Genomic DNA, 25,734 nt, shown 5'->3' with positions numbered 1-25,734 from the left:
CATGAGATCAATAGTCTGTGGGGAGAAAAAATTATGTCCCTCGTACTCTTCCTAAAAGACCAATCAGAGCCGAGGAGTCTAACGCAGCTGTCGATCATGTCAATCACTCTGTGAACTAAGATCAAACCGTCAAACTAGGCAGCGCTGATCAAAAATGCTCGAAATGTTTTCAGGAACACATTTTAGTGTACTGTTTAGCTGTAAAATCAGTTTTGATACAGTTTGATACAAGTGACTAAAATATCAAGCACCGCCCACCAGCCGGACCAACTTTATCATTTAACAGCTAAACAGTGTGCTAAAATGTTTCTGGAAACTTTTGAGGTGAGAAATAGGCAATAAACAACCCGGTCTCACTCCGAAGTCATTGAAATCCAGCACTTGGGCAGTGACTTGTGGCGTCAGACACAGTCTTTTAATGTCGGCATGATGGGTGGCCATTTGCCATTATAGTTAAATGGCGCCAGGCAGCGTCAGAGGGAAATGAAATGGAAGAACGAAAGTTGAGGCAGTACCCTGCTCTTTTTTCCTAAACCTAACCACATTTGTTTGTTGTTGAAGGAAAAAGAAAAGGTCAGTTAATGGTGTTATACCGATGTAGTGTGTTCATTCTGAAAGAGACTGTATGTAAAAGTTAAATTTCCTGTGAAAATGGAAGTGTATTTTGAAAGAAGATAATGCAGGCAACAGGTAGAACTTGACAGTGTCCCAGAACGTTAACAACTAATGCATCCAAGGTACCTTTTACGTCATATCTGGACATGGAAAGTCCATGACCAAATGTCAATATGTGACAAGGTCGGAGTGAGAATGTGTTGCAATAAATCACCCTTCCTGTGTAATGTTAGCATGTTATTTCTGCGTTTATGTGGCTCCTCTAACGGCACTCTGTTTTCCACAGTCCAAAAACAAATCAGTTTGGTCTGTCTATGTTTGTCTATGTTACAGTCCTGGAGACCTGTTCAAGTTATTTTACTGCCTCTCATCCAGCACATGCTGGGATATGCCTCAGTGCAGTGATAGTAAATTAGCAGAACTATAGTGGTGACCCCCCACGGTCTGCAAGGAAGGTAGAAAGGGCAAAAGCTACATTGAAGAATACATGAATAAGATAATATGGAATAGACCTCTTTCATCTACAGAAACAGTTTGACATTCTTCAACCATGATATTTTTATGCTCCTTTAAAGAAAAGAGCAATAACAACATAATTAAATTAACTGGCTCAACCTGTGTGGTGATACAGGTAACTGGAGGCAACGTAAAGGAAAAGAGGGAGCTGTTTGGAGTTTGTGTCATTCTACTAATCATTTTCTTATTTGTATTTGACCTCGCTGGTTCATGATCACATTACAAGCTTTCTGATGGCGAAGGATTTTATTGTAAAGCAGCAGGAAGTGTCGGTGTAGTCTCTGAGAACAACAGATACCTTCTTGTTCATTACACAATGAGACATGTCCTGGCACTTTTGTGGTTTTATTTTAGATTTTCCATCTTTGTGCCCCTGTTGCTGTGTCAGTAAATGTCAATCCTGCAACACTTTTCAAGATAAGTCCAAGGTTGTACTAGGTTGTGCTTTTCCTGTAGTGTGAAAAGCCACTGGCTCCATGCCCACGTCAGGAGCTTTGTTCACAGGTTTTTCTGGCACTGGTTGGGCCAATACTGGAGACTGAAGGCTTACTGTATTCTGATCATCACTACTTTAAACTTGACGCTGTAAATAGTGAGTTTTATCCAGTACTTAATACATTTAAATGAGCTCTTTCTTCAATAAAATGTTAATAAATTTTATAAATTCATAGAAGAAGTGGCCAGACAATTAGCGCAATTTATTATTCTGGCAACAAGTAAAAATAACCAAGGCTTTGCAGCCATGTACAAGAGGGCTCAGGCATGTTTATAATGGTATGCATTGTACATAACAGGATGTGTGTGTGCTCATGTAGACATAATGAATGTGTGCATCTGCGATAAGATGTTAGCAGGTGTTTGCTCACTGTGTTTGTTGGCAGGTTTGTTCAGCCGGCTTCCCATGGGGCTTGATGTGACCCGGGGCATCTGTTGCCCCCCTGCCCATTTTCTGCCCTTCAGCGCCCTCTTTTATCTTTGCCCATGACCTGCTGCAACCAGACACACACACACACACACACACACACACACACACACACTCACACACACTTACATAAGTTTAAACTAGTTCAGTTTGCAGAGAAAAACAACAGATGTGGAGTCAAACAATGAGAATAAAAGAGGTGATTGCCATAAATACTAAACGTCTGAACTTTGGCATGTCTGTGTCTTGCTTCTAGGGTGCAGGGAGATTGTAACATAATATTCAGGCTGTTATAGATTTGATAGAGTTTGATTTGGGTACACTTTCATGGAGGACAATGAGGAAGAGAGGCGATAAGGGCTACAAGTAGTGAAAATGAGGTGAGGAGGGGCATATTAGCACAGCTGGGCCTAGTAGGGAGCTCTGTGGTTATGTTGGCCTTGTATCTGTTTGTTTGTATTCAGGTTACAGCACACAAATACTCACCTGTTTAATATGGGTAGCATCAGATAGTGTAGGCCAGGGACAAAGTCATACAGTTAACTCAAACTTTAGGGACACACATAAAGGATTAGTTTGAATTACTTCAGAGATCAGTATGAAGTCCCAAGTAATTGATATGCTTTAGTGCAATGTAAAATTGCCCAATGGGCTTATCTTTTGTCAAGGCATTGCATGTCCCTGACAACAGCGACAAGAATAATTCAAAAAAGGGTAATTTGTTCAGGGACAGAGATGCCATTGCTAAAGGAGATTGTGGTATAGGATGAAAACCATTTATTGGGATTACCTGCCCACATTGGTCTATTGTGATCTTTTCCTAAAAAAGGTTTCCTCTTATGTTGAGGGGTGCATTCTCAGGCCCATGATGAATAATGCTAAATGTGGTAATATTTACCATGTTGGCCGTCTTCATGGGGACTGACCATTTTTCCAACAGCTCATAATTCCAAAGCCCCAGTAGCCCACAACATACAGTATCCCACTGGACAAAAGGCCCATTTGTCCAACAGCCAGAGATCCCAAAAACAAATGCACATTGACACCCTGCCAAACAGAAGCATATGGCTAATTATTATAAAGTATGACATCATCAGGTCTTCCTACTGTGAAGGCATGACCTGCTGTACCTCTGATTGCCTGGTACTCACTGCCTTGGTTGGTTGGGTTAAGGCCAATTAGAAGAGTGAGACTGGTTTGGGTCAGGGTAAGAACAGCAGGTTTAGCCAATCATAGGCAGAGTTTGGCAGGTGCCTTTCCAGTGACATCATTCTGTGAAATAATTAGCCATGTGCTTCTGTTTGAGAGAGTGTGTAGAGTATTTTAGGAGAAACAGCCCTTTTGAGCAGTGAGTGTTTTTCGGGGGTGGCTGTCGGACATTTTTTTAACTATTCGTGCTTCAGAATTATGAGCCGATGAAATGATGGCATGTCACCATCTTAGTTTAGCATGTTAGCCAGCTAACATTTGCTAATTAGGACTAAACAAGAAGTATAGTACAGGTAAAAGGAAATGTCATTAGTTTTGCAGGTATTTCGTCATAAACCTAAGTGCTTATTAAATACAAGAAATTCCTGATGAAGGCACTAGATGAAAACTCACCACCAACTTCATTCAGGGTTTGGACATGGTGCTTGAAGTGCTTGGATTTTGAGGAGAAAAAAACAAGTACTGGAATACTTTCAAAAATGGCCCCTTCAATAAACCACATAACGTTGTCTTTGTTCGCCAATTTATTACATTTAAATTGCTCAGAATCAGAAATCGCTCAGATTTTTCTTATTTTGAACTCTGAGGCGTCACCATCTGGACCGCAGCACGCTCTCCCTCCCCTTCCTTTCTCACCTTAATGAAATCCCGTCCAACATTGTAGTTTATTTTTGCTTTGCTCAACTTGTAACCAGTAGGCCTATGTTAGCTTCTCAAAACTTAACATGACTTAACAGCTGGCTTTTCATTGTGATTTGTCCTCCTCTCTTTAGTGTTGCAACAGTGTAATAGCTCTGCCGAAAAGTGAAATTAAAACTTAAGTTTTAGCTGGCATTGTTTCAGTGCGCCACTTACAGATATGTCTATCTTAAAGATGATTTTTGCCTTTCTTCATACTGTGTACTTCTTTTTGTAATGAGTTGACAGTTTTGTGTGATATCAGGCAAGTGCAGTGGGATCTCTCCTTCTCTTCTTGCACCATTTGCAGCCAGGCAGGAGGACACCGTTAGTGGAGTTCAGTTTTAGTGAGTTTCTCTGGTTACTTGATGCTCTTGCTTTGAAACTTTCTCCGCATTAGAACTTCTCAAAGCATGAAAAGGTGGTGTGTTGCAGTCGTATAAGCACCATAGCTCTCATGCCAACTGTTTTGTTGAGGATTTTATACAGTTCTGCTCAAAAAGAGTGTGGTAAGTAATCCTGCTCTGAAAAGAGAGACAGTGTTTGTTAAAAGAATATTTGCAAATTAATTAGTTTCTTTGAGTGAGGTCCTTGAAAATTAAAAAAGTGCTTGAAAAAGCACTTGAAGGTCCTGAATTTAATTTTATAATGTCTATGTTACCCAGGTTATTACAATCAATCATGGAAGGCATGTGAACGTCTGTGACCCAAGAACATGGCAATTTGTTCAGTAGTTTCAGATATTTCATTCCAGATGATATTATGATGCATTTGCAGAAAATAAACTCAGCGCTGCTCAGTTCAGAAATAATGATGTTGTTACACCTCTATTTAAAGTGCCATGGAGTTCCTACACGAATAGTCATGAGTAAATCATGTGTTACAGTCTCTTTCACCACAAATCTGCAACCCAGTTAAAAACTGCTTGATAAATCAGTCCGCATCTGGACGGTGGCTGGGTGCTGGATTTCGGAAAGACCTTCATGCCTTTTTGCTTTTGAGTTTTGAAGGCCGTCATTGAGCTGCCCACATGTACAGTGTTGTGTGCGGCCATATATCTTCAGCCAGCTCCTCTGAGCCCTCCAGACATACAGTAAGTCACCTATTCACCAGTCAGCGTTAAGAATAGCTATTCCCCAGCATCGCTATTCAGCAGTGTTCAGAGCAGGTGGGGAGTTTGAAGGAAAAGAGATTAGCTGTTTCTACTCCAGAAAATGATTTATGCCCAGACTTTTATCAGGAAGCCTCTTCCCCCCTGCAAAGATCATTTCCCCTGACTTCACCTCACAACGGGAACTATTTTAAGCATTGGCTCATTAATACAGAGTGATTGGATTCATTGTTCTGCAATCCTGATGGATGTTCTCTGAAGTTTTCCCTCTCTCAACTCCCACCTCAATCCCCTCTTCAATCTTCGGGTTGAATTTCCTCCCAAGAATGCAGCCCCATTGTCTTCTGAAAGTTAGATAAATCAGTTGCCAAAGCCTTTTGTCGCTTCAGTTCATTTAAATGAATTTGCATTAGCCTCACTCCATAAAGCCATTCATAATGACAGCAGTTCTGACTTCAATCTCTGTAGACCTTTATCCATTTTAACAACCATTGAAGACACACTCAGCTTAAGGTCTTACACTTTATACTCCATTTCCACAGTGTATTCCAATAAATTCAGACTGAGACATCAAATACATTGACAAGCTTTCTTTTATCAAGCTTACACTGCCTCTTTTTGGGAAACACATCAGGTATACAACTGTCTGTCAGTCATCACTCCTGAATTTGTTCATATGTTCTCCTCATTTCAGACACTTTTTATAAATTGAATTGGTAAGTACTTTAGAAGTGATATTAGCCCTTTAGTTCGCTGTCTTCACTCTGTAAATGTGCCTCCTTGAGCAATAATCTGTTAATATTGATCAGTCAGGCAGTTTTCTATCAGTAAGTATCAGTTTGTCCGACTTTTGCTAGCTGGTACATTAAAGTGCCAGCCAGTTGAAAATTGTTGTGTAGTCAACCAGTGTAAGGCACCGCACTAACAAAAGAAAAAAGATTAAGAAACATCTCTGCAAAATGGCATTTTCATTGTTCCTGGAAAAAAACATGAAACTGTGACCTTTTACACATTTGTAGAAGTTGCGTGTGATGGGCCCAGTCGGGACCTGCATTATTCTCCAACACGTTTACTGTCACCTTGTGCATTATGAGTGCTTTCAAAGTCCATGCTGTCTTCTGTATTCAAGCGATCCTCCACAACCCATCCACACAGCATTGTATCAATTGTGTGGGCTATTTTAACTCCGGGATGGTTGACTTTGACAGCGGGGTTGTGTACGGATTGCTCTGCTTGAAATGAGCTCTATAGGAAAGAGCGTATTGCCACTCTGCCTGCTGTGTGTTCTGCTGCAGTAAGTCTGCTCTGGGTGCTATAGGAGGGTCGACTGCTATTTATACTGTACCTCCACTGCAGTGGTACTCCACTCTTCTCCCTGTGCACTCCTATTCAGAGAGGAGAGGAGATTTTGAAGCCACTGAAAGTTTTTATTCTGTTCTGATGTACGGAGCTATATTTATGTGTCAAGGTATTTTCTTTTCAACACACACAACTCCGGCTGCTGTATGCATAGGTGTAGATTTCAGGGGTGACGCAGGGGACACGTCCCCCTCAATATTTAGAACATCTGTCAAAACCCACAAAAAAGTATGTGAATGTTTCTTTTTAGATAACATTAGTTTATTTGGCTGATCGTGATCAGAATTTCATATGACCTGACTTGTGTTTTGCTTGACCTGATACTGATTGCTGATTACTACACAGTTGTGCCTCAGGATGGCCACAATACAAGGCCACGTTAATGTGTGCAGTTTCAACACACAACACAATGCCACAGATGTCCCAAGTTTTTAGGGAGCATGCATTCGTTCACTGACTGCAGGAATGTCCACCAGAGCTGTCGCCCATTAACTGAATGTTTCCGCAAATTTGACAGTCAATCCAACCGGCTTCACAACCACAGACCTTGTGTAGCCATACAAGCCTCCACCTCCAGCGTCTTCACCTGCAAGATCTTCTGAGCTCAGCTATCCAAACTGCCGATGCACAACCAAAGAATTTCTGCACGAACCATCAGAAACCGTCTCTGGGAAGTTTATCAGCAGGCTCGGTGTCCTCACCGGAGTCTTAACCTGACAGCAGCTTGTCATAGTAACCAACTTGTGCGGTTGTGAGGCCTGTTGGATGTTCTTCTAAATTTATAAAAACAACATCAGAGACAGGTTATGGTAGTGACACAAACATTCAGTTCACAGGCAACAGCTCTGGTGGACATTCCTGCAGTCAGCATGCAAGTGGCATGCTCCCTCAAAACTTTTGACATCTGAAGTATCATGCTGTGTAATAAGCCTTACATTTTAGAATGACCTTTACCTTTGATCATTCCAAGGCACACCTGTGAAGTAATGATGCTGTTTGATAAGCATCTTGATATGCCGCACCTGTCAGGTGGATGAATTATCTTGGAGGAGAAGTGCTCACTAACACAAATGAAATGTATCTACTGAGTGCATGAAAAAAAAATTAGAAAGCTTCAACCTGTAAGAAATGGGAGAAAAAACTAAAGCGTTTCATTTTAAATTTTTGTTTAGTGTTGAAAAATAAAGTACACTTCTCTACTGAAACCCATAATCATAGTCATCAAAACCATTACCATCAAGAGTACCATTATTGTGAAATTTGAATTAAATGTCAAAAAGCAAATAGTAAGGTTAAGGGCTGTGATTTTTTTTTTCTTTTTATTAATAAAGTTTGAAAGAATTCAAACACAATATACATGATAATTAACTTAACAGAAATCTAAGTAGCCTTATTCTGTGTTGTAGAACTACTAGATATCCTTTATCCACAATTTTTCCACTGATGCTTCCAAACGCTTCCACACATTACTGTACCAATGTTTAGGTGTCTTTAGCTGACCAAGATGTCATATTGCAAATTTAATTTACGTAGAATGACAATGGAAGCACAAATGCATGTGTGCTTTATCCAACGACACTAATCTGATGAGAATGACACCTCTTCTTTTAGGTTTTTATCCTAACCCGCGAGACCATTAGGCGCATCGACATCTATGTCTGCCCATATCTTTGTCACTTTCCAATACTGAATGCTTGGTTTCAACCATAATGAAGCTTTTAAGTAGCAGCATGAGAAGTGGACAGGGTGTTAGGGACAGGGACCGGCAGGGAAATCAGCTGTCAGTGGCCAGATACTTCCGTTCTTCTCATTAATTACTTTTGGGGAAAGAGAGGTGGAGGCCAAATGAGTATTGATTGTGGTGGGCCAGTATAGGGCCGGTTTCAGTGGCCTTTCCCACACGTCATTGCTTCTCCACGTCCCCATTAAGTGGGAACAAGAGGGATCAGTGGCAAGCTGGGACCCTATTAAAGACAGGACCTTAGAGTGTCAGACAGGCTAGCTAGCACACAAACCTCCACCATGAGACAACACTTCTTTTCGCTTTGAATCTGTCCATCTGTCCGTCTTTTAACCCCTCCTCCACTGCTTTAGTGCAGACTGTCAATAGGACGACAAAGGTTTAAATGTAACAGGCTGTTTGCAAGTCAAAGGAGTCAGACTTTGTCGCACTAGGTGTCTTTGATTTGCTGCTCTTCTTTTTTGTTACTTTCCCTACTATTCTCGGTCTCCACTCTCCTGCCACAACTCAAATCCACAGAAAGACGATGGAAATAACTCTGAACTCACAGTAAGGTCTCTTTCCTTTTCTCTTTTTCACTCTGCCTCCCCGATCCATGCTTTTGTTGTGTGACTGATGATTTTAATTACCTGTTAACTCCCCGTACTCAGCAGATACACATGATAAATGGTCCGGGTGACTGTTGTAGCCACCATCTGGATGGGGCAAAGGAGTCTTAGGAGCTTTTCTCCACTGTCATACTAAAGACAGCCACCACAGCAGGGGGGGATTGCAGGTGTACCGAGGGAGAACAAGAAACTGTCCCAGTTTAGATCCGGTTGACAGCTATTTAGTGTCATAGGGGTCACATCCATTTTTCCTGTCTGAAACTGCAGGCAGCAACAATATGCCTCTAGAAAAAAATAAGAAGCCCATATCACCACAGTGGGGAGACAGATTGCTGTAGAGGATTGGCCAGCAAATTGCAGCACTTTATATGGAGATTGTAGAGAAGGAGGTGGAGGGAGGAATGCTACCATAGGTACACAGTGGAATGGATTCAGAAGCAGGCATTTTGTACCATGCACAGGTGCTATGCAATGACCAGTATCATATTTGAAGACTGAAGCTCCCAAAAGTTCTTGAAGCAAACTTGCTGCAGAAGTGCAAGCATAGCAGAAATGTGTTGGTGAAATGGATAGTAACCCTGGACGGAAAATGGGTTATGAAAGCTACTATTAACAAAGGCTGTGATCAAAGACTTACATTTCATTTCACAATAAACATAAAAACTTCTCAAGTGCAGTTCTTGAGGGGGATGCACTGAAGGTGCAGCCAAAAGTATTTTCTTCAATTCCCTGTGATGCAGACTCCATCACTCACACATAACATTCAGGGGTTTTACAGGAAGTAAAGTAATACTTGTGTTACACTGAATACAAGTTAAGAAAGTACCAACCTGTCAGAGAGGGCAAGAGCTATAGAGGACATACAGTAACTGCAATGTTTTGAAACTGTTTTGTGCCTAGAATTAGCACACTTTCAATGCATAGAATTACTGTACATTACTTAAAATTATATAGTTCAGTCAGACACTTTAGTCAAAGAAAACTTCATTTCCATTTGCAGTATTATATTTGTATTGTTCTGGGATCCCGCCACCTTTCCTCACACCTCCGCAGAAAGGCTCTTCTATGCACCTATGTGGAAAGCCTAACTGTACATTCAAACCAGAAGCTTCCAAAGAGGCAAAGTCTGTCGCGGACGCCCAAGAAGCACGACTGTCAAAAATATTTGTGGCAGCTTTGGTCGCTCTAGTTGCTCATCACGTGAATCATTGAACATTCGATCGTGCTTGTCAATTTAAAGGAGCCGCAAAACGGACTACTGGCTTGAAAGCGGCGTAGTTGCTGCTTGCTGTTGTCCAGTCAAAAAGCTCATAGTTGGCCTACAGAAAGTTATGTTTGGTCAATGAAAACAGAAAACGTATGTCATCCCATTCAAACCAAGCAAGGAAGACTTGCATGCTACAGTACGTTGCAACATTAGCCTGCAATTCTCTCCTCTATTACTAACATTGAACAGTTTAAAACTTACCAGACCAACCAACTACTTCCATGACGTGGTCCCAAGCCTCATTCTTTTCTTTTTTGGTCTCCGTAACCAAACAGCAACACATTATAAAGGACTGAGTGGGCGCGAACACAAGTAATAAACTTCTTGATATCCATTGTCGGAACAAGTGTGCTGTAGGAACCAGTTTCATGGCTTGTTCTCTGGGACCCGCTTCATCAAAGCATATCAACATTCTGACTGGTTGCTGCCAAACCGCGTCAGAGCTCATTACCATAAAGTTAACGAGTTTTAACTCCCCTCTGGACCTGCTCTGGTCACTTTGGTCGCCAGGCCCCAGCCCCTGGTAATTTCCACCCATGGCTACATCCAAAATAACTCCTTTTTTGTAAACCCACAATTCATTTCTTCATCTGTTTTTGTACAGATTTAACAAACAAGATACTACATATTATTTGTGAGTTTTGAGAGGTGCTTGGACAAAGTTAGAGTAGCTGTTTCCCCCTGTTTGCACTCTTTATGCAAAGCGATTACCTCCTGTCTCTAGCTCCACATTCAAAGGTCCAGTGTGTAGGATTTAGAAGGATATATTTGCAGAAATTTAATATAATGATCAGTCTTCATTAATGTATAATTACCTGAAACTAAGAATTGCTGTGTTTTTTATTACCTTAGAATAAGCTGTTTATCTGTGTGCGGAGTGGTTCCTCCTCCATGGAGTCTGCTATGTTGTTGCTACAGTAGCCCAGAACGGACAATCCAAACACTCGCTCTAGATAAGGTGATTCACGTTTTTGTGTTTTTCACGCCAGCCACCGTATTTCCCCTGCAGTCTTGGCACACTGAAGAAGTTTCAGTTGGTTGCAGTCTGCAACCTCACCACTAGATGCCACCAAATCCCACACACTACATCTTTAATACACAGACATGATATAGCTAACAATATTCTTCTCATTTGACTCTCAGCAAGAAAGCTGAAAATGTCAAACTACTCTTTAAACACATATCTTGGCAGCCCAACAAACAAGCACATATTGTAGGGATATCTGATTCTCAGGTGGCTATCACAGAGGTCAGCGCTAATGAGGCAACAATTCCAATTATACTGTGCTTGATTGAGATGAGCACATCAGTCACTTACTTATACTCTATAATTAGACTTAGACCCAACAGTTTGTTTGACAGTCAGGTCTCTGTGGTGTGCTCTGTGTGTTTATTCATAGAGTTCATGGCAGAGAGCAGATGACCCACAGTGCAATGGGAGTGACCCCCAGCATTAATGAAGGGTAACGATGATAGTCCCCATAGCAGACCCCGTGTCACTTCAGTTTTGTCTTGCGGTTTGTAAAAGCAGCACACACAAAACCACAGCTACACACACACAGACGCTCACACACACACATTACAGATTCTACAAATGTGACATTGCTCCAACTTGAGGTCCCTGTGGTAACATTGAGACAACTTCAATTCATCCATTCCTTTAGTTCCCTGAAGCTAACTGTGAAGTGCTTTTGAAGCACGCCAAGTACTCATCGATGGCAGGCTGCACTTGAAATTGAGTCAAATGGTATTGAATTGAACTAATTTGAATCTAATCAAATCAAATTCAGGGGAATTGAATATTTGTGCAGCATGCGTGCACGTGCTTGTGTTTTTGTCCCAGTAAATGTTTTCAATCTGTTCACCCATGACAATGCAAGCTGAAAGAGCAATTTGGGTCAGCCGCAAGACAAACACAACCAGACACCTAGAAAAGAGACAGACATATCAATATGACTGTTGTAAACAAGAGCACCTATATTGTGTATGTGTGTTTCTTTCTCACTCTATCTCTCTATCAGCAGTGAATCAGTGGAGTGTTAGGACATCGTTTAAGCTCTCGCACAGCATCAATACTGGCTCTATTGATTTTTTCAAACAGTTAATGGAAGCCTTTAGGGCAGGAAAGCTAATTAAAATCATATGCAGGTCAAGCTCATTTAAAGACTCCCCATTAGTTTATGTTTAGCTTAACCACGCTTGACTGGAAAATCCATCCATCGGGCATCGTAATTGACTGGTGTTTCTAATGGCTTTCCAATGCTCCTGAGTTCCTCTGGCAGATTTCATGCTGCAGCTCTAATAACCCACATACAGAATCATTAAAGACGGTTGCTGCGTGTCCTGTATCCTCAAAGTATCTTGCCAATGCCTGGAGACATTGATATGTTTCATACCCTTTGGAAATATGCAACCACAACACTCAGAGGCAGACACCGTAGTTCACGGTGTCTTGAATATTGACTTAGTGGAAATTGTTTTGATGTAAGAATTCAGATCAGAATTTTGATGGGATGATAATGTGATGCTTTAGTGTCATGAATTTTCAGTGATTGTTAAGCTAAATATTCAGCAGATGCTATTTGTACCCAGTAGTCAACTATGCTTTTGTCACCAGTGGTGGAATAGTCCAATGTGGCTATTTATGCTCTGGTGTATATAGCAGAGGCAAGCAGCCAGGTTTCCATAGGCAACAGTGCCCTTTACACCTAGGGAGTAAATAGCCAATCTAGATATCCCCCACCATGTCTTGCTACCTCCATAACTGTGCCATTATTTATACTATGTCACCGGACAATCTGGCTGTACATTTGTGAGTTTTGTTTGTTAAATTTACCACTTTCATTCCAGAGAATATCCAAGATTGGCCAGTACTAGCTCTAACATGATCTCTTTCCCCCAACACTAACCACCTCCAACCTCATCATGCCAATGTGATGAGTACTAGCCAATCACAGCATGCACTTGGATCCATAATAATGTGTTGTGTGCATGGGTGTAAATAGCTGAATAGCTGCAGTGTGACTGTTCTCACCCAGGTGCTAACAGACACTTTGTAAATTAATTCCACAATACAAATTATAGTATCCACTCCTGTAGATGAATTTCCACTGTGGCAGTGTATTTTCAGTCAGCTCAGGCTTAGGGTTTCTCCTGCTTAAAATCTGTTTATATGTCTAACACATTACATTTAGACAACACTGACTGATTCATCAATTCTGAAGAGACCAACACTAATTTATGACTATATTTAATGTACAGTGTATTCAACACTAATTCTAGTCCAAACCCCCATTACACACTCCTCTATTGTGTAGAATTACCCAGGAGGCATTTAGATCACATAAGATTACATCCACAATGTGAGCTCAGGAAGGAACATAGGAACATGTATATTCTCTTTTTTTTCTTTAGGTTTGGAAAATGGCTCAATTAGAGTAACTGTGGCTTTTGTATGATTGCTGCAGGAAGGAATTTCTGAGTGTCCTGTCATGATGAGTTCTATCTTGACGTGCAAGCACAGCTGCCACATTTCCACTGGCTATTATTTTATGCCAGCCAGACAGTGGTCCTGCTTCTCCGACAAACATATTGTTTTTACACGCGTCAGCTTGCGACTGTTTGTGTGTGTGTATGTGTGTGTGTGTGTGTGTACACGTCTTGTGTGCATTTGCTTCCTGCAAACTGTGTTCCCTTGTTTGCTTGCACAACGCGTGTGAGTGTGCACTGTGCAGCGCCTTTCGGTGGGAGGCTGATTTGAATCTGAGTCAGAGGGAGATTGTATTTAGGCTGTGTTTATTGTTCCCTATCAGGGGCCAATATGCTAACAGCAGATGCCAACCATCTTGCTGTGTCTTAGTTTGATGCCTCCACTGCATGACTCTAGCCGCAAACCACACCGCCCTGCCGCCACGGTTGTACCCAGCTGGCATAAGCAGTGCAGGAAACCTTGCGACATCGCAGCAGCTTCAACAGAGTGGTTCATTAGACAGAGTTAGATCAGATAAAATCCCCCTGAGATGAATTTTCTCTGTCACTGAGGAGAGACAGAGCAGAGGATATGAGCATGCTCTGAGTAAAATGGGCATATGAGAGGTTATATGTAATAATAACACCTAATAAGATGTCAGCAGCGTTGCCTTATTGTGCTGCTGGAAAAAAGAGTTTATTTTCTGCTCCAGATGGTCCATACCCAATACTGTAAGATAAAAACATGCACACATACGCACTCACATACAGTAAGCCCCACATGCACATGTATGCATGCAATACACACACACCTTGCTCTTTGAGCTGATTATGCTCATATTATTAGCCACTCACGCATGATATTATGTTGTTCTATTTTTGATAACATTTCAGACAACCTACCAAATTTTAAATGGCTGTTAAGGCGGTGGTTATTAAGGAGAAGCCAAGCATTAAAATGCGCTTAATGTAAAGTGCAGGATGCTGCAGAGAACACCTGAACACTCCAGCCCTGTTTCATCCATCACCACATTTTGATCCAGCTAAAACGACCTGAGCTGCTGGTTGCTTGATTAACTGCATGTTTTACTCATTTGTAATCACAGTCATTGTAATTTGGCCATGTGAATCATGTCCAACGTGTTTATGAAGTATTTCTGTAAGATTAGTTGTTTTATAGATATCCCTCTTTTGCTAACACATCCACATTTTAGACTTTAATACAATAAATCACAATACCTGCCTGCTGAGATTATTAAAATGTTATTCTTATCAAATTTAACTTTCCTCCAAGCACCATGGGAGGAAACTTAAATTTGTCTTTTGAATACCCATGTTGGCGTTCTCTTTGTAGCTCAACTTTTATCCACAGATTTTGAGCATTTCTGCTCTTCTTCTGCCTAACATCATTTTTAAGTCGTGCTTAAATCTCCACGTCTTCAGTTCCTTCCAAACCAAGTTCGAACTCTTCACCTTTTTGAGGTCCTGCTTCCTTATATTCTGAAAACTAATTTCCTCCCACTCAGAGTGAGGAGGGGGATTTGGAGGGGTGCAGGAAAAGGGAAGGAGCAGAGGACAGAGATTTAAAGCCATGTATGATGATATGAAGAGATAAAGCCAGCAACAGATGGAGAGCAAGTGGACAAAGAGAGGCAGGTGGTGAGGAAAAGAGAAGTAAGAGAGGGATGAAGGATACAGGGGTGTTCACTCCCTGTCAGATTAGTAGCAGTAGGTCTGTGGCTAACAAGCTCAGACTCCTACAGCCCACGGCTCTCATGTCCGACCCCTAACCCCAAGATTCTCCTGCACAGCCCACAAACCCTAAACCCCCATCCCTGATCCCCCATGCTTCCCCTAATACCTAGCCTCAGACAAAGTGAGAACCGCAAACAGCTTCCCCAGGCACACTGATGTAGAATAAATGGAAAAAAATAGTGTCAGGAGCATCATTTTACTTTGAATACACACGAGAAAAGCAGGCCTACATTTTATATCCACATAATGAGTCAGCCCTGTAACATTAGATGATATAATATACAATAATGACTCTCAGGGCAGTTACATCTGCTGACCTCTCTTGGGAGCTCAGTGCAATTATTTACCCAGCAGAAATTCATAGAGCAAAGCTAATGCAATTCAGTCCAAGGAAAGAAGATGTAGCTTCCTCAACTTCTTTTCAATTAAAACAGGATGATCTTATGGGAGAAGGGAATAGCTGTGTGGTTGTTTCCTTTCCCAGTGACTTGAAAGTACTGATGCCTATTTTGAAATACAGTAATTGAGTGTCTGCATTGATGTGTGATAATTATTGCTGACAAGGTTGGACAGGTGTTTATCTACAGCGTGTGTTTCATGTGTGTGACACTCTGTCAACTGTTGGATTTCTTGTTGTGCTATACAGCTTTATTGTATACTGGCTGTATCATAGAAAACTCCTCACTCTGTATTCAGTGCACATTCTTATCAAACTGACTGCTTGCTGAGGTCAACTGGTTCTCCCAAGATCAACAAGACTAAGAGTCTGCAGCCTTGCCGGCAGCTCTGTGAGGCTGTACTGACCATCAGCATGTGATATGCTTACAGTAGCAATGTTAGTGTGCTGATATTTAGCAGATAATGTTGAACATGGGAATCATGTGACTGTAGCTGAGCATGTTAGCATGCTATTACTTGTTAATAGCACGGTGGTGCAATGGTTAGTATTGTCGCCTTGCAGCAAGAAGTTTCCTGGTTCAAACCCAGAGTGGGTGGGGGAGCCCTTCTGTGCGGAGTTTGCATGTTCTCCCCGTGTCAGTGTGGGTTTTCTCTGGGTACTCCGGCTTCCTCCCACAGTCCAAAAACATGCAGGTTAATGGTGGCTCTAAATTGGCCGTAGGAGCGACTGTGAGTGTGAATGGTTGTCTGTCTCTATTTGCTACCCCTGTGATAGTCTGGTGACCTGTCCAGGGTGTACCCTGCCTCTCGCCCAATGTCAGCTGGGATAGGCTCCAGCTCCCCCGCGACCCCCAACAGGATAAGCAGTTACAGAAAATTAATGAAAATGAATGGCACAAACTGCTGCTGAGTTGACTGTGTGAAAGTTTGGTGTGTTTGTGCAATTATGTAAATAGTTTACAAATCAGGGAGGAATAAAAACTTTACTTTTGAAAAAGTAAATGACTGCAGTCTTCCTTATATATTGATAGATTAGGCTGTCTACTTTTTAACAATGATGAATAACGTTTTGATATTTATTCTCCAAGGTGATAGTGACTAAAATATAAAGACAGCACCAAAGCTCAGGACAATATGCAACAAATGGCCGAGACTAACTGAGCTTTTTTATGTCAAATATGGTATGCTACCACAAAGGTAGTGCGTGATGATGCCTTTACACTGCCTCAGAATAAAAGGATAGGTTCCCCTGGGTCACACAATGTACATTGTGTGTACATTTGATACTGACAAGAAGAATAAGCTTAGAATTGGCAAAGTAAATTAAAAAAAAATAAGTCCAGGCATTCCTTTGTCTGTGTTGACTGTAGAGGGTTGAAGGGGATGTCATTAGTTTTACATGTATTTACAAAACCAAGGTATTGAACATTAAAGGAACAACTTGGTGCATTAACTCACATTAACTCGATGCATTACAACTTCATTTTAATGTAATCCATTGGCAGTAAACAATGCCAGTGACCTGCAACATAAACACAAATAGTTTCCAGACCTCAATTAAAACTAAATCAACAGCATCCTCTTGTTGGTCTCTTAAGCTTTAATTGTTTGTGTTGTTCCTTATTTCTCCTTGTGTATCTTTAGAATTAGATGAACCGTGTTTTCCACAGCTTTGACCACCTTATACAATATGTCTCCAAAGAAATCTCGGGTCTTACTTCTCCATCGCTATAGTATTTTTTAAACTTAGCAAGCAGCTGCAGAGAAACAATCCGCTTCCTGTTTACACTAGCATGCCATGCCTGGTGTTCATCAATGGTCATGATATATGTGTACTCAGATATGTTAGTGTGGTCAGAGATTATATCTGAAATGATGCTAAAAACACGGAAATTGTTGTCATTTAATTGGCTGCTTTAATTGGAAAACATCTCTGTGATTGTGGCTGTAAACGTCTTGCTTGTCATTTTTCCTAATTTGCTATAAATATTAGCATTTTTTCATGACTGAAAACTCCATGTTAGAGGTGGGTGCATTGTGGCATGTTTCACATGGTATGTTTAAAACAGCTATATTTTAAAGATTGAGTGTAAACTGCATGAAATATGCTTTGGTGTCTGGTTCTCTAACTCTCTCCCATGGCTCTTTCCCACTCACACACACACAAAAACATGATTCATCACACCCACTCCACCACCCATCCAGACCACTGAGCACATGAGTCGTGTTTGTATTTGCAGAGCTCCAGATCGTGACTATTTAGTTGCATTTTGTAACCATGGAGCACAAGTGTGACTTGTAAATATTATTAATATATGAACTGGGGAGCTGTCAGTTTGTTTCCTACTCACAGTGAAAAAATCCTCACATTTAACAGGGCTGCTATAACAGTTTAAGTTTCCGCTAACTGCTAACAGCTGACTGTCGACAGGAAGCTTCAAGTTCACATCAAAAACATCAACACTTTATCCCCGAGATGAACTGGTGTTTCAAAAAAAAAAAAAAAAGCACCAGTCGTTGTGTTGCTTTTATTTGTTTACTTTATTACAACAGCACTGTATTTAAGTCTATTAGATAATAGTGACTGCTTTATTCAACGTAATTGTAACTGTAGTTTATTTGGTAGTTTAGTGTTTTGCTAGTCTACAATAGTCAGGGATATCATTTTGATGCCATATCGCCCAGCCGTACTTCATAGTCTGAACTGCAATTTAAGATGAAGTCCCCATTCAACTAAACATATCCTCATTTAACAAAATGTGAGGCTGATTGAATTTGAATAAATTTAACTAAACATTGTGAGTCACCTGCAGAGCTGTATCAGGCACACACTTCAAAAATCACACAGCACACCCAAACATAGTTTGTATCAAAAAGAGCTTTGGGTATTTTTCTAGTCATTACTAGTTCTTCTTTACGGTCTCTGTGGAAAAGTAGTTAGAAGGAGGGAAATCGTGCGCTCATGTAGAATCTGTTAGCTCATGAATTCAAATCTGATTTGCAGCTCAGTGCTGTTTGTTTGCACACAAATGAAGGCCGAGTCAAGTGTGCAAAAGAAGTTGAGCATTCCCACCTGTGTTGTATAAATAGATCACCATATTAATTTTATTCATCACCAAAGATGACACTGAAGCTAATGTCTGTGTGTTTTGTGTTGAAACCAGGTCCGTCTCTGGTTGGGACTCTGAAGAAGGACTGGGCCTCTCCAAACAGCATTGCTCTCTCCTGGCAGCAACCCGAACAAACAACACTGCCCATCCTCGACTACGAGATCAAATATTATGAGAAGGTACAGTTACTTTTGCTTATGGCAAGTACCTTGGTGTAGACCCATACTTTGGCTGATAAAATTATGGGCCCAGAGACTTCTTTTTTATTAGACAACTAATTCAGCCAGAATTTTGATATTCCAATAAAAATAAGGATCATGCAGGTGTTTTAAATTTGTTAAAGGCCCCTCCATTCATTGATATTTCTAGGTCTGTATCACTGAACAAGAACATCTGGCCTCAGATCAAAAAATCGTCATGGTGCTTAGTAATTTAACATCCTGGCACAGCAGAGCAGTCCACTCATTAAACTGTCACATAAAACACTGTTGACCTGGGATGATATCACACTAAAAATCCATGATGTTATCAAAATAAAGAGATGTGGGGCATGAAATATTAGGTTCTTATGCTCAGTATCAGTAGAGGCTGTTCATGCATCTAACAATCTCTACTGATTACAATTTCTGGAATAGTTAGGAATAAGAATACACTGTGAGCTGCTGGAGATGGGATCAACTTCAACAATAGCCTACCACATCAGCTCCTCTCATCTTATTAGTCAAAAGAATGGTACAAGCCATTCCTCGTCAGGGTAAAACTTAGTCTTTTTTCCTGCAGTTTAAGGTTCCCAAGGCACATATACACAGTCTATAGTACCCATTATATGATTATAAAGCAGTCCAAATATGCTTCCAAGGACAAATGATAACCCTTTTTAAGCTGAATAGACAATTCATTTATGCTGTCTCTGCATAATTATGTGCACAACATTATCTTAAAAGACTATGATATCCGTGCAGTCCAATTGTACTAAGTGGTAGTTTAATAAAATAAGACTTATGTATTAAAACTTGTCTGTGCCTGTGTTTTTGTTCACTGAAGTGATCAAGTTTGAAGTCAGTGCTTGTCACTAGTTGTGCAATCAGCAGCCACCTCAGTGAGAGACAGTAATTACACACATATTGTGGTTGTAAATTGAGGTAAACCTGGCCGTCAGTCATTAGATCATTTTTACTCAAAAGCTGTTTTTAATCGTTTAGATTATTTTGATCATCTTCCACCCCCTCCCGCAGGAACATGAGCAGCTGAGCTACTCGTCGACGCGCGCCAAGGCTCCCAGTGTGATCATCTCAGGTTTAAAACCAGCCACCTGGTACGTCTTCAGCGTACGCACCCGCACGCCAGCTGGATACAGTTCCTACACTCCTAAATATGAATACAAAACTACAGGAGACTGTAAGTACCTGAAACCATCCACAGCACTTGGAATGTATCTGTGTTTGTGTGTATTTTGTACTTCTTTTCACAGCTAAATGACAACGAATCCTTTAAAGCATGTTGCTGTGTCTCACCCCTGTCAGCAACTAGAATAAAATTAGAATTTGGTCCGGGGTTGAGGTCATGATTGGCATTAGGTTTATTTTAGGTTAAAAGAGCTTTTATTCTTGATGGCAGTTAAGGTGAAGTATGCAGAAATTATGTAAAGCGATGGCAGAAAACAAAACATCTCAGTCTGGGTGTCAGGTTGGTTATGATACAGGTTGAAAGGGTCAGCCATCTATTATTAGTGTACATTGTCTGAACAGACATGAGCAGTCTCAAAATCCATCAACAAACTTTCTGGCTTTTTCAAGGCCAGTTAAGACTTTTTTCTTTTGTGTGAAAATAACAATTTAGGCTGAGGAGCCAATGCAATCACCAGTATAAATGTTGGCTTTGTGTGTGTCAGCAAATCAAGGGTATGTTACATTTGTACGTTTTATATTGTAGATATGTTAAACTTAAAGGCAAATTTCGGTTTATTTCAACCCATCTCCTATCGTCCTAAATTTGTTTCAAGTGACTAGTGACATAGAAATAATAGTTAGCATGTTAGCCGTTAGCCTAGATGGTAAACAAACATGGCAGCACACCGGTAAGGTAAGACAACACGTTTACATATCGTTTTCTATATGTTCTCTGACATTTATCCTAACGATATGAGGCGGTCTTTGTGGAGAAAAAACTTGTTTAGTGGACTAACTTTGCACTTGAAGGTATGCCTGTTCACTTACGTTTTAACGGGTCTGATGCTAAGGCTGTATCTAGGCTAACGGCTAACATGCTAACTATTATTTCTATGTCACTAGTCACTTCAAACAAATTTAGGATGATAGGAGATGGGTTGAAATAAACTGAAATTTCCCTTTAACATTTCAACAACACTTTTGTTTTAACGTGTTATTATGTTAAGGCACAAAACCCACTTGGTAAAGGTAAGGAAAAGATCATGCGTTGGCTTAAAACACCCGGTTTTGCTGGCACAATCATGGCACAAACACAGAAACGTCTCGATAAAAACAACGCCATCCACCATCCCCTCTACCTCCAGATAACAAAGTCAACTCATATATATGTAATCTGAACCACATCACTTTAGAAACATTGATATGATATGTATGAAACCTACAAATGTAACATATCCGTGGTTTGCAGATGTGTACAATGCCAACAGTTTCCTCTGGTGACTAGGCAGGAGAAGCAGCAGCAGCACTGGGTGCAAGCAGCAGTTCAGGGTCAGATGAAGTTCAGGTACTGTAGCCTGGAGCAGCGCTCAGGGCGGCCTGCACCAAGAGCACAACAGCAAATAATAAGCCTGGATGTGAGCCCTCCATCAGGAGAATCCACAGTAAAATTCCAACTAGTAACTTCTTCATGAGATCCTGGAAACAAACATAGTCACACGGTCACAAACACTAAATCATTACACTGTCAAGTCTCTATCTGTGCAGCAGGTACACTTTGATTAAAGGAAAGTTTTTGGACTCTTAAATTTACCACAACATCATGTACATTACTAATGATCATTTTCCAACCCATACTATAGTCATTTTTGATTTCAGAAGGTTTGTTCTTACCCTACACTTTATTTTACAACAGTAGAGCTTTGTGGGGCCCAAAAAATCAGGCATAAATGAACTCGCATAGTTTCTGTCTAAGCCCAACTGGAACCCCAGGAGCAGTTTTGGGCCAATCCCATGTAAAAATTTGAATTTCCACTGGTTCTTTTTACAAGCAAAAGTCAACCAAAGTCTTTTTTAGTGCAGTAACCACATTTGAGACATGGGGTGGGTTTGTAAATTGCCACTGCAAGCACCAGACCATACCCTGGCACAAACTGGACCGATGGCCCAAAATTCTGAAGCGACATTAGTCCAAAAAATGTTCAGTTGGACTGGAATATCATTTCCCGAACACACCGTTATCCCAAAAACAAACACTCAAGTCCAATTTCTCTGAAAATACACACTCCCTGTAATTAGTTTCAGTTTTCCAGAGGCATCTAAGCCACCGATCCCGGGTGTTTTTACCGACCCTTCCCAGTGTTTCTCAGCACCATTTGAGTCACAGATCCTGGGGTCTTGTCTGAATCCTCGCAGTGTTTACCAGCAGCGTTTGAGCCACTGAAGCCCAGTGTTTTTCATTTTCTGACCCATTCCTGCTTTACCAGCACTGTTTGTGCCACCATACTCAGGTGTTTTAAGCCAAAGCATGATCTTTTCCTCACAATAACCAAGTGGTTTTTAAGCCTACATATAGCTACACATTGACCACAGCCTTGTTGACAAATGTAACACATCCGTGGTTTTTCAGAAACGTACAAAGCGAAAAAAATTTGTCTGGCAATTAGATTGTCTAACTGGCGGGAGTGTGTATGGTGAGTGTGTGGGAATTTGGAGCAATGGGCATTTGTTTTCGGGGTAATAGACTGTCTGTGAAATGGGCTTTCTGTCCAATGGGACATTTTTCAGACTAATAGAACTTCAGAATTCTGGGCTGTCAGAACAATGAGCAGCCCCGAGATTTTAGTAGTAAATGAAAATTAAAAGATTTTTACATTTTATTAAATTACAACTGATTTTTATTTTTTAAATTAAAGGCTAAAATTTCCCATGACATTTTATCTGGTGTCTGTTGACTGATGGCATTGCAGCCAGAACATTTGGCCTCACTACAGTATGAATTTCATAGATTGAATTCACAAACCCTCAAACCACTTAAAGGTCAGGATATCCGTTACAATGGCAATCGAAAAATTGAACACAATCAACAAGGGAGTCGAACAATACACCCTTGATGTTTGGCGCATTTTGAATCAATGTTTTTTTGTGTGTCTGAGCAGTAGCTTTATTGCAAGTCTACTCATAAAATACAAAGGTCCAGCTGCCCTTTTATGTTGGTTCAGGTATTGTTGAGGGGTGATTTGGCTTCACAGTGGCCCTCTCCCTTCCAGGGCTGCAAAGCTTTGCTTTATCTGCGGATCAGAAGGTGCTTGGCCAAGCCTTTGTATTGCCTGGCCTTTTATCTGAAAGAGAAAGCAGATTTGGCCCCTGTCGCTCTCTCCCCTCCCTGTCAGTCTGTCTGTCCACCTGTCAGTCACTGTCTCACGCGCTCCCTCCGTCTGTGTATCTGTCTGTCACTTGCACCTCGCTTTCTCCCTTGTTTGCCTTTACCTCTCTTCTGTCATCCGTTTTCCTCATCCCTCACCTTGCATTCTTCATCCTGTCCTTTGCCGCCCTTCCCTCTCTCTCCACACACACACACACACACACACACACACACACACACACCTCATTACAGCAGCATCAGTCCAACACATCTGCTTAGTTAGTGATGTGAAGAGTGTGTGAAGCTGACGTCTGGGAGAATTGTCTTGTGTGATCTGGCCACCGCCACTTTCACTCTCCCTCCCTCTGAGTGGTCTGTAATTACTTTTATCCAGCCAAACACACACACGCACACAAAGATCTTGACACCCTGCTCACACATACTTGCTGGTGACTTAACACTCACACACCCACATACTGTATAAACCCACATGAGGCTCACTCTTTGGGCTAGCGACCACGCACCCTGATCTCCAATTCATATTCATTAAGCGTGAAATATTATAGAAATAAGTTTGGTAATAGCAATCATCTTTCAATTATCTTGGATTCGTTAGCCTTGTGACAAGACACAGAAAAGGGAAAATCATGAATATCAAATGGGACCAATTTAACCAAATGATCATGGACTAAATCACAATTTCATGAATGAATAATATTAATTAAACAGCAGCAGGCATATGAATCATTCCAGTATGAAAGCTGACGGAGGGCTTTTTGCATTACAAAGAGCTGATCAAACATCTCTCCGTAATATCTGCCTATCACGAGAGCATACATGGTCTATGTATGGTGCACTGGTGGAGAGGGATATTGATGACACTGAATGAAATTCTGCTCTTTCTTCTCACTTTATCCTGCGTCCAGACTAATTTCCTTCTTTTCTCTCCTCACTGCTTTTATCATCCATACCTGCTCTTTACATTCAACTTCTCACACTTATCCTCACCACCCTGCTCCTCCTCCTCCTTTCTCTTGGCCTTCTCTTCCTCATCTTCTCTGCCCAACCCTACATCTTACCCTTTTTCCCACCCATCCTCCATTCTCTGTTACCTTTAGCTTCAGACATTGCTTCTGACCAGGGCCAGGTGTTGGTCATCGTCACAGCAGCGGTTGGTGGCTTTACCCTCCTCGTCATCCTCACCCTCTTCCTCCTGATCACTGGAAGGTAAGAGCACTTCACTACCCTAGATTTCCATTTATGCAAAAAGAGTGTCAATCAATGTGTTGCTACTTAAATGTGTCATTTTAGTTTTAACTAATGTACTGTCTTGCCCACATAATAAAGGGATAGTCGGGATTTTTTGAAGTGAGGTTGCATGAGGTACTAATCTATAATCAGTGTACTACCCACAGCAGATGGCGGTCGACAAGCCTCCGGTTTGGAGAGGCAGACAGGAGCACCACCACAAGAGCTACGCAATGTCCTGCTGTGGACAGTGGCATCAGCTTTTAGCCACCTAAAAAAAAGCCCACCTAAAAAAATAATATCATATACACTGCTTTACCTTGCTGTCAGAGAGCACTTTCCAAAAAACAATGATTTTACCTTGCTAAACACAGATGTTGCTGGTCTACTGCTGCCTTTATCTGTAAGGCCCCGATCACACAGAAAGTGTTTTAGCAGGTGAAGGCAGCTTTTTGTCATCCAGGCATTGGGTCTTTGGCCAGAACTAAACGGCTGGAGTTGAAAATACTTCAACTGAGAGCGGAAAAGCACCACACATCATCTCCGCTTTTTTCCCCATTGTCCAATCGGATGATTTGAGAGGCAGGCCTTCCGTGGTGGTCTGGACAACAAGTTTACAGTTGGTAAACAATGGAGGAGAAACTGGTGGTGCTCAGTCATTTGGCAGGCCCACTGAACTCCCTGTAGTTAGTTTTCATTTTCATTATACTAGGCTCAGTGATAGATAGCAGGTTGTCAGACTGCCCCCGAGTTATCCTTAAATATACCTGGAAACAGCTATCATCGAGGCAAAGCTCCTGGACCAACTGGTAGTACTCCCTGTGATCCACCCTCTCCTTTAAGGTCTCATGTATCCACACAGATCTCCATTTCCCTGCTCCCACTGCTGACAGCCTCTCACCCTCGACCAGAGCTACAGCAACTACCCTCCGCCTGTCCATTGTAGTAACTAGCTACTATTGTAAAATAAATGAAAATAATAGTAATAATCATAAACAGTAGATTGGTTACACAAGAAGATAAGGGTAAGGGGGTGATGGGTGGGTGCCTGGCAACAATAAAAAGGTGCAGCAGGCATTTTTTTTTTTTTTTACAAGTGGCATTCAATTTAAATTGCAAAAAGGCAGTGTGGTGCGCCTTGCGTTTTGCAACCTGCAAATTGCTCTCCGTGTAATTGGCGTCTTAGGTTGATTATGTT

The 25,734-nt window shown here is 41.2% G+C and overlaps 1 protein-coding gene across 2 annotated transcripts in view; it reads left to right on the top strand.

The window, feature by feature from the left end:
* Window positions 1-25,734, top strand: part of LOC125900283 (ephrin type-A receptor 6-like) — a 231,306-nt gene that overhangs the window by 165,690 nt on the left and 39,882 nt on the right. For both annotated transcript variants that reach the window (XM_049595194.1, XM_049595193.1), the window contains exons 6-8: window positions 18,813-18,937; window positions 19,994-20,156; window positions 24,407-24,515. In XM_049595194.1, the coding sequence (XP_049451151.1) occupies window positions 18,813-18,937; window positions 19,994-20,156; window positions 24,407-24,515 (397 nt within the window). The remainder of the gene's footprint in view (window positions 1-18,812; window positions 18,938-19,993; window positions 20,157-24,406; window positions 24,516-25,734) is intronic.

The sequence above is a fragment of the Epinephelus fuscoguttatus genome, linkage group LG13 (assembly GCF_011397635.1).
Source record: "Epinephelus fuscoguttatus linkage group LG13, E.fuscoguttatus.final_Chr_v1".
Lineage (NCBI taxonomy): Eukaryota > Metazoa > Chordata > Actinopteri > Perciformes > Serranidae > Epinephelus > Epinephelus fuscoguttatus.
Note: the sequence above shows the minus strand (reverse complement) of the source record. Positions and strands in the feature narration are given on the sequence as shown.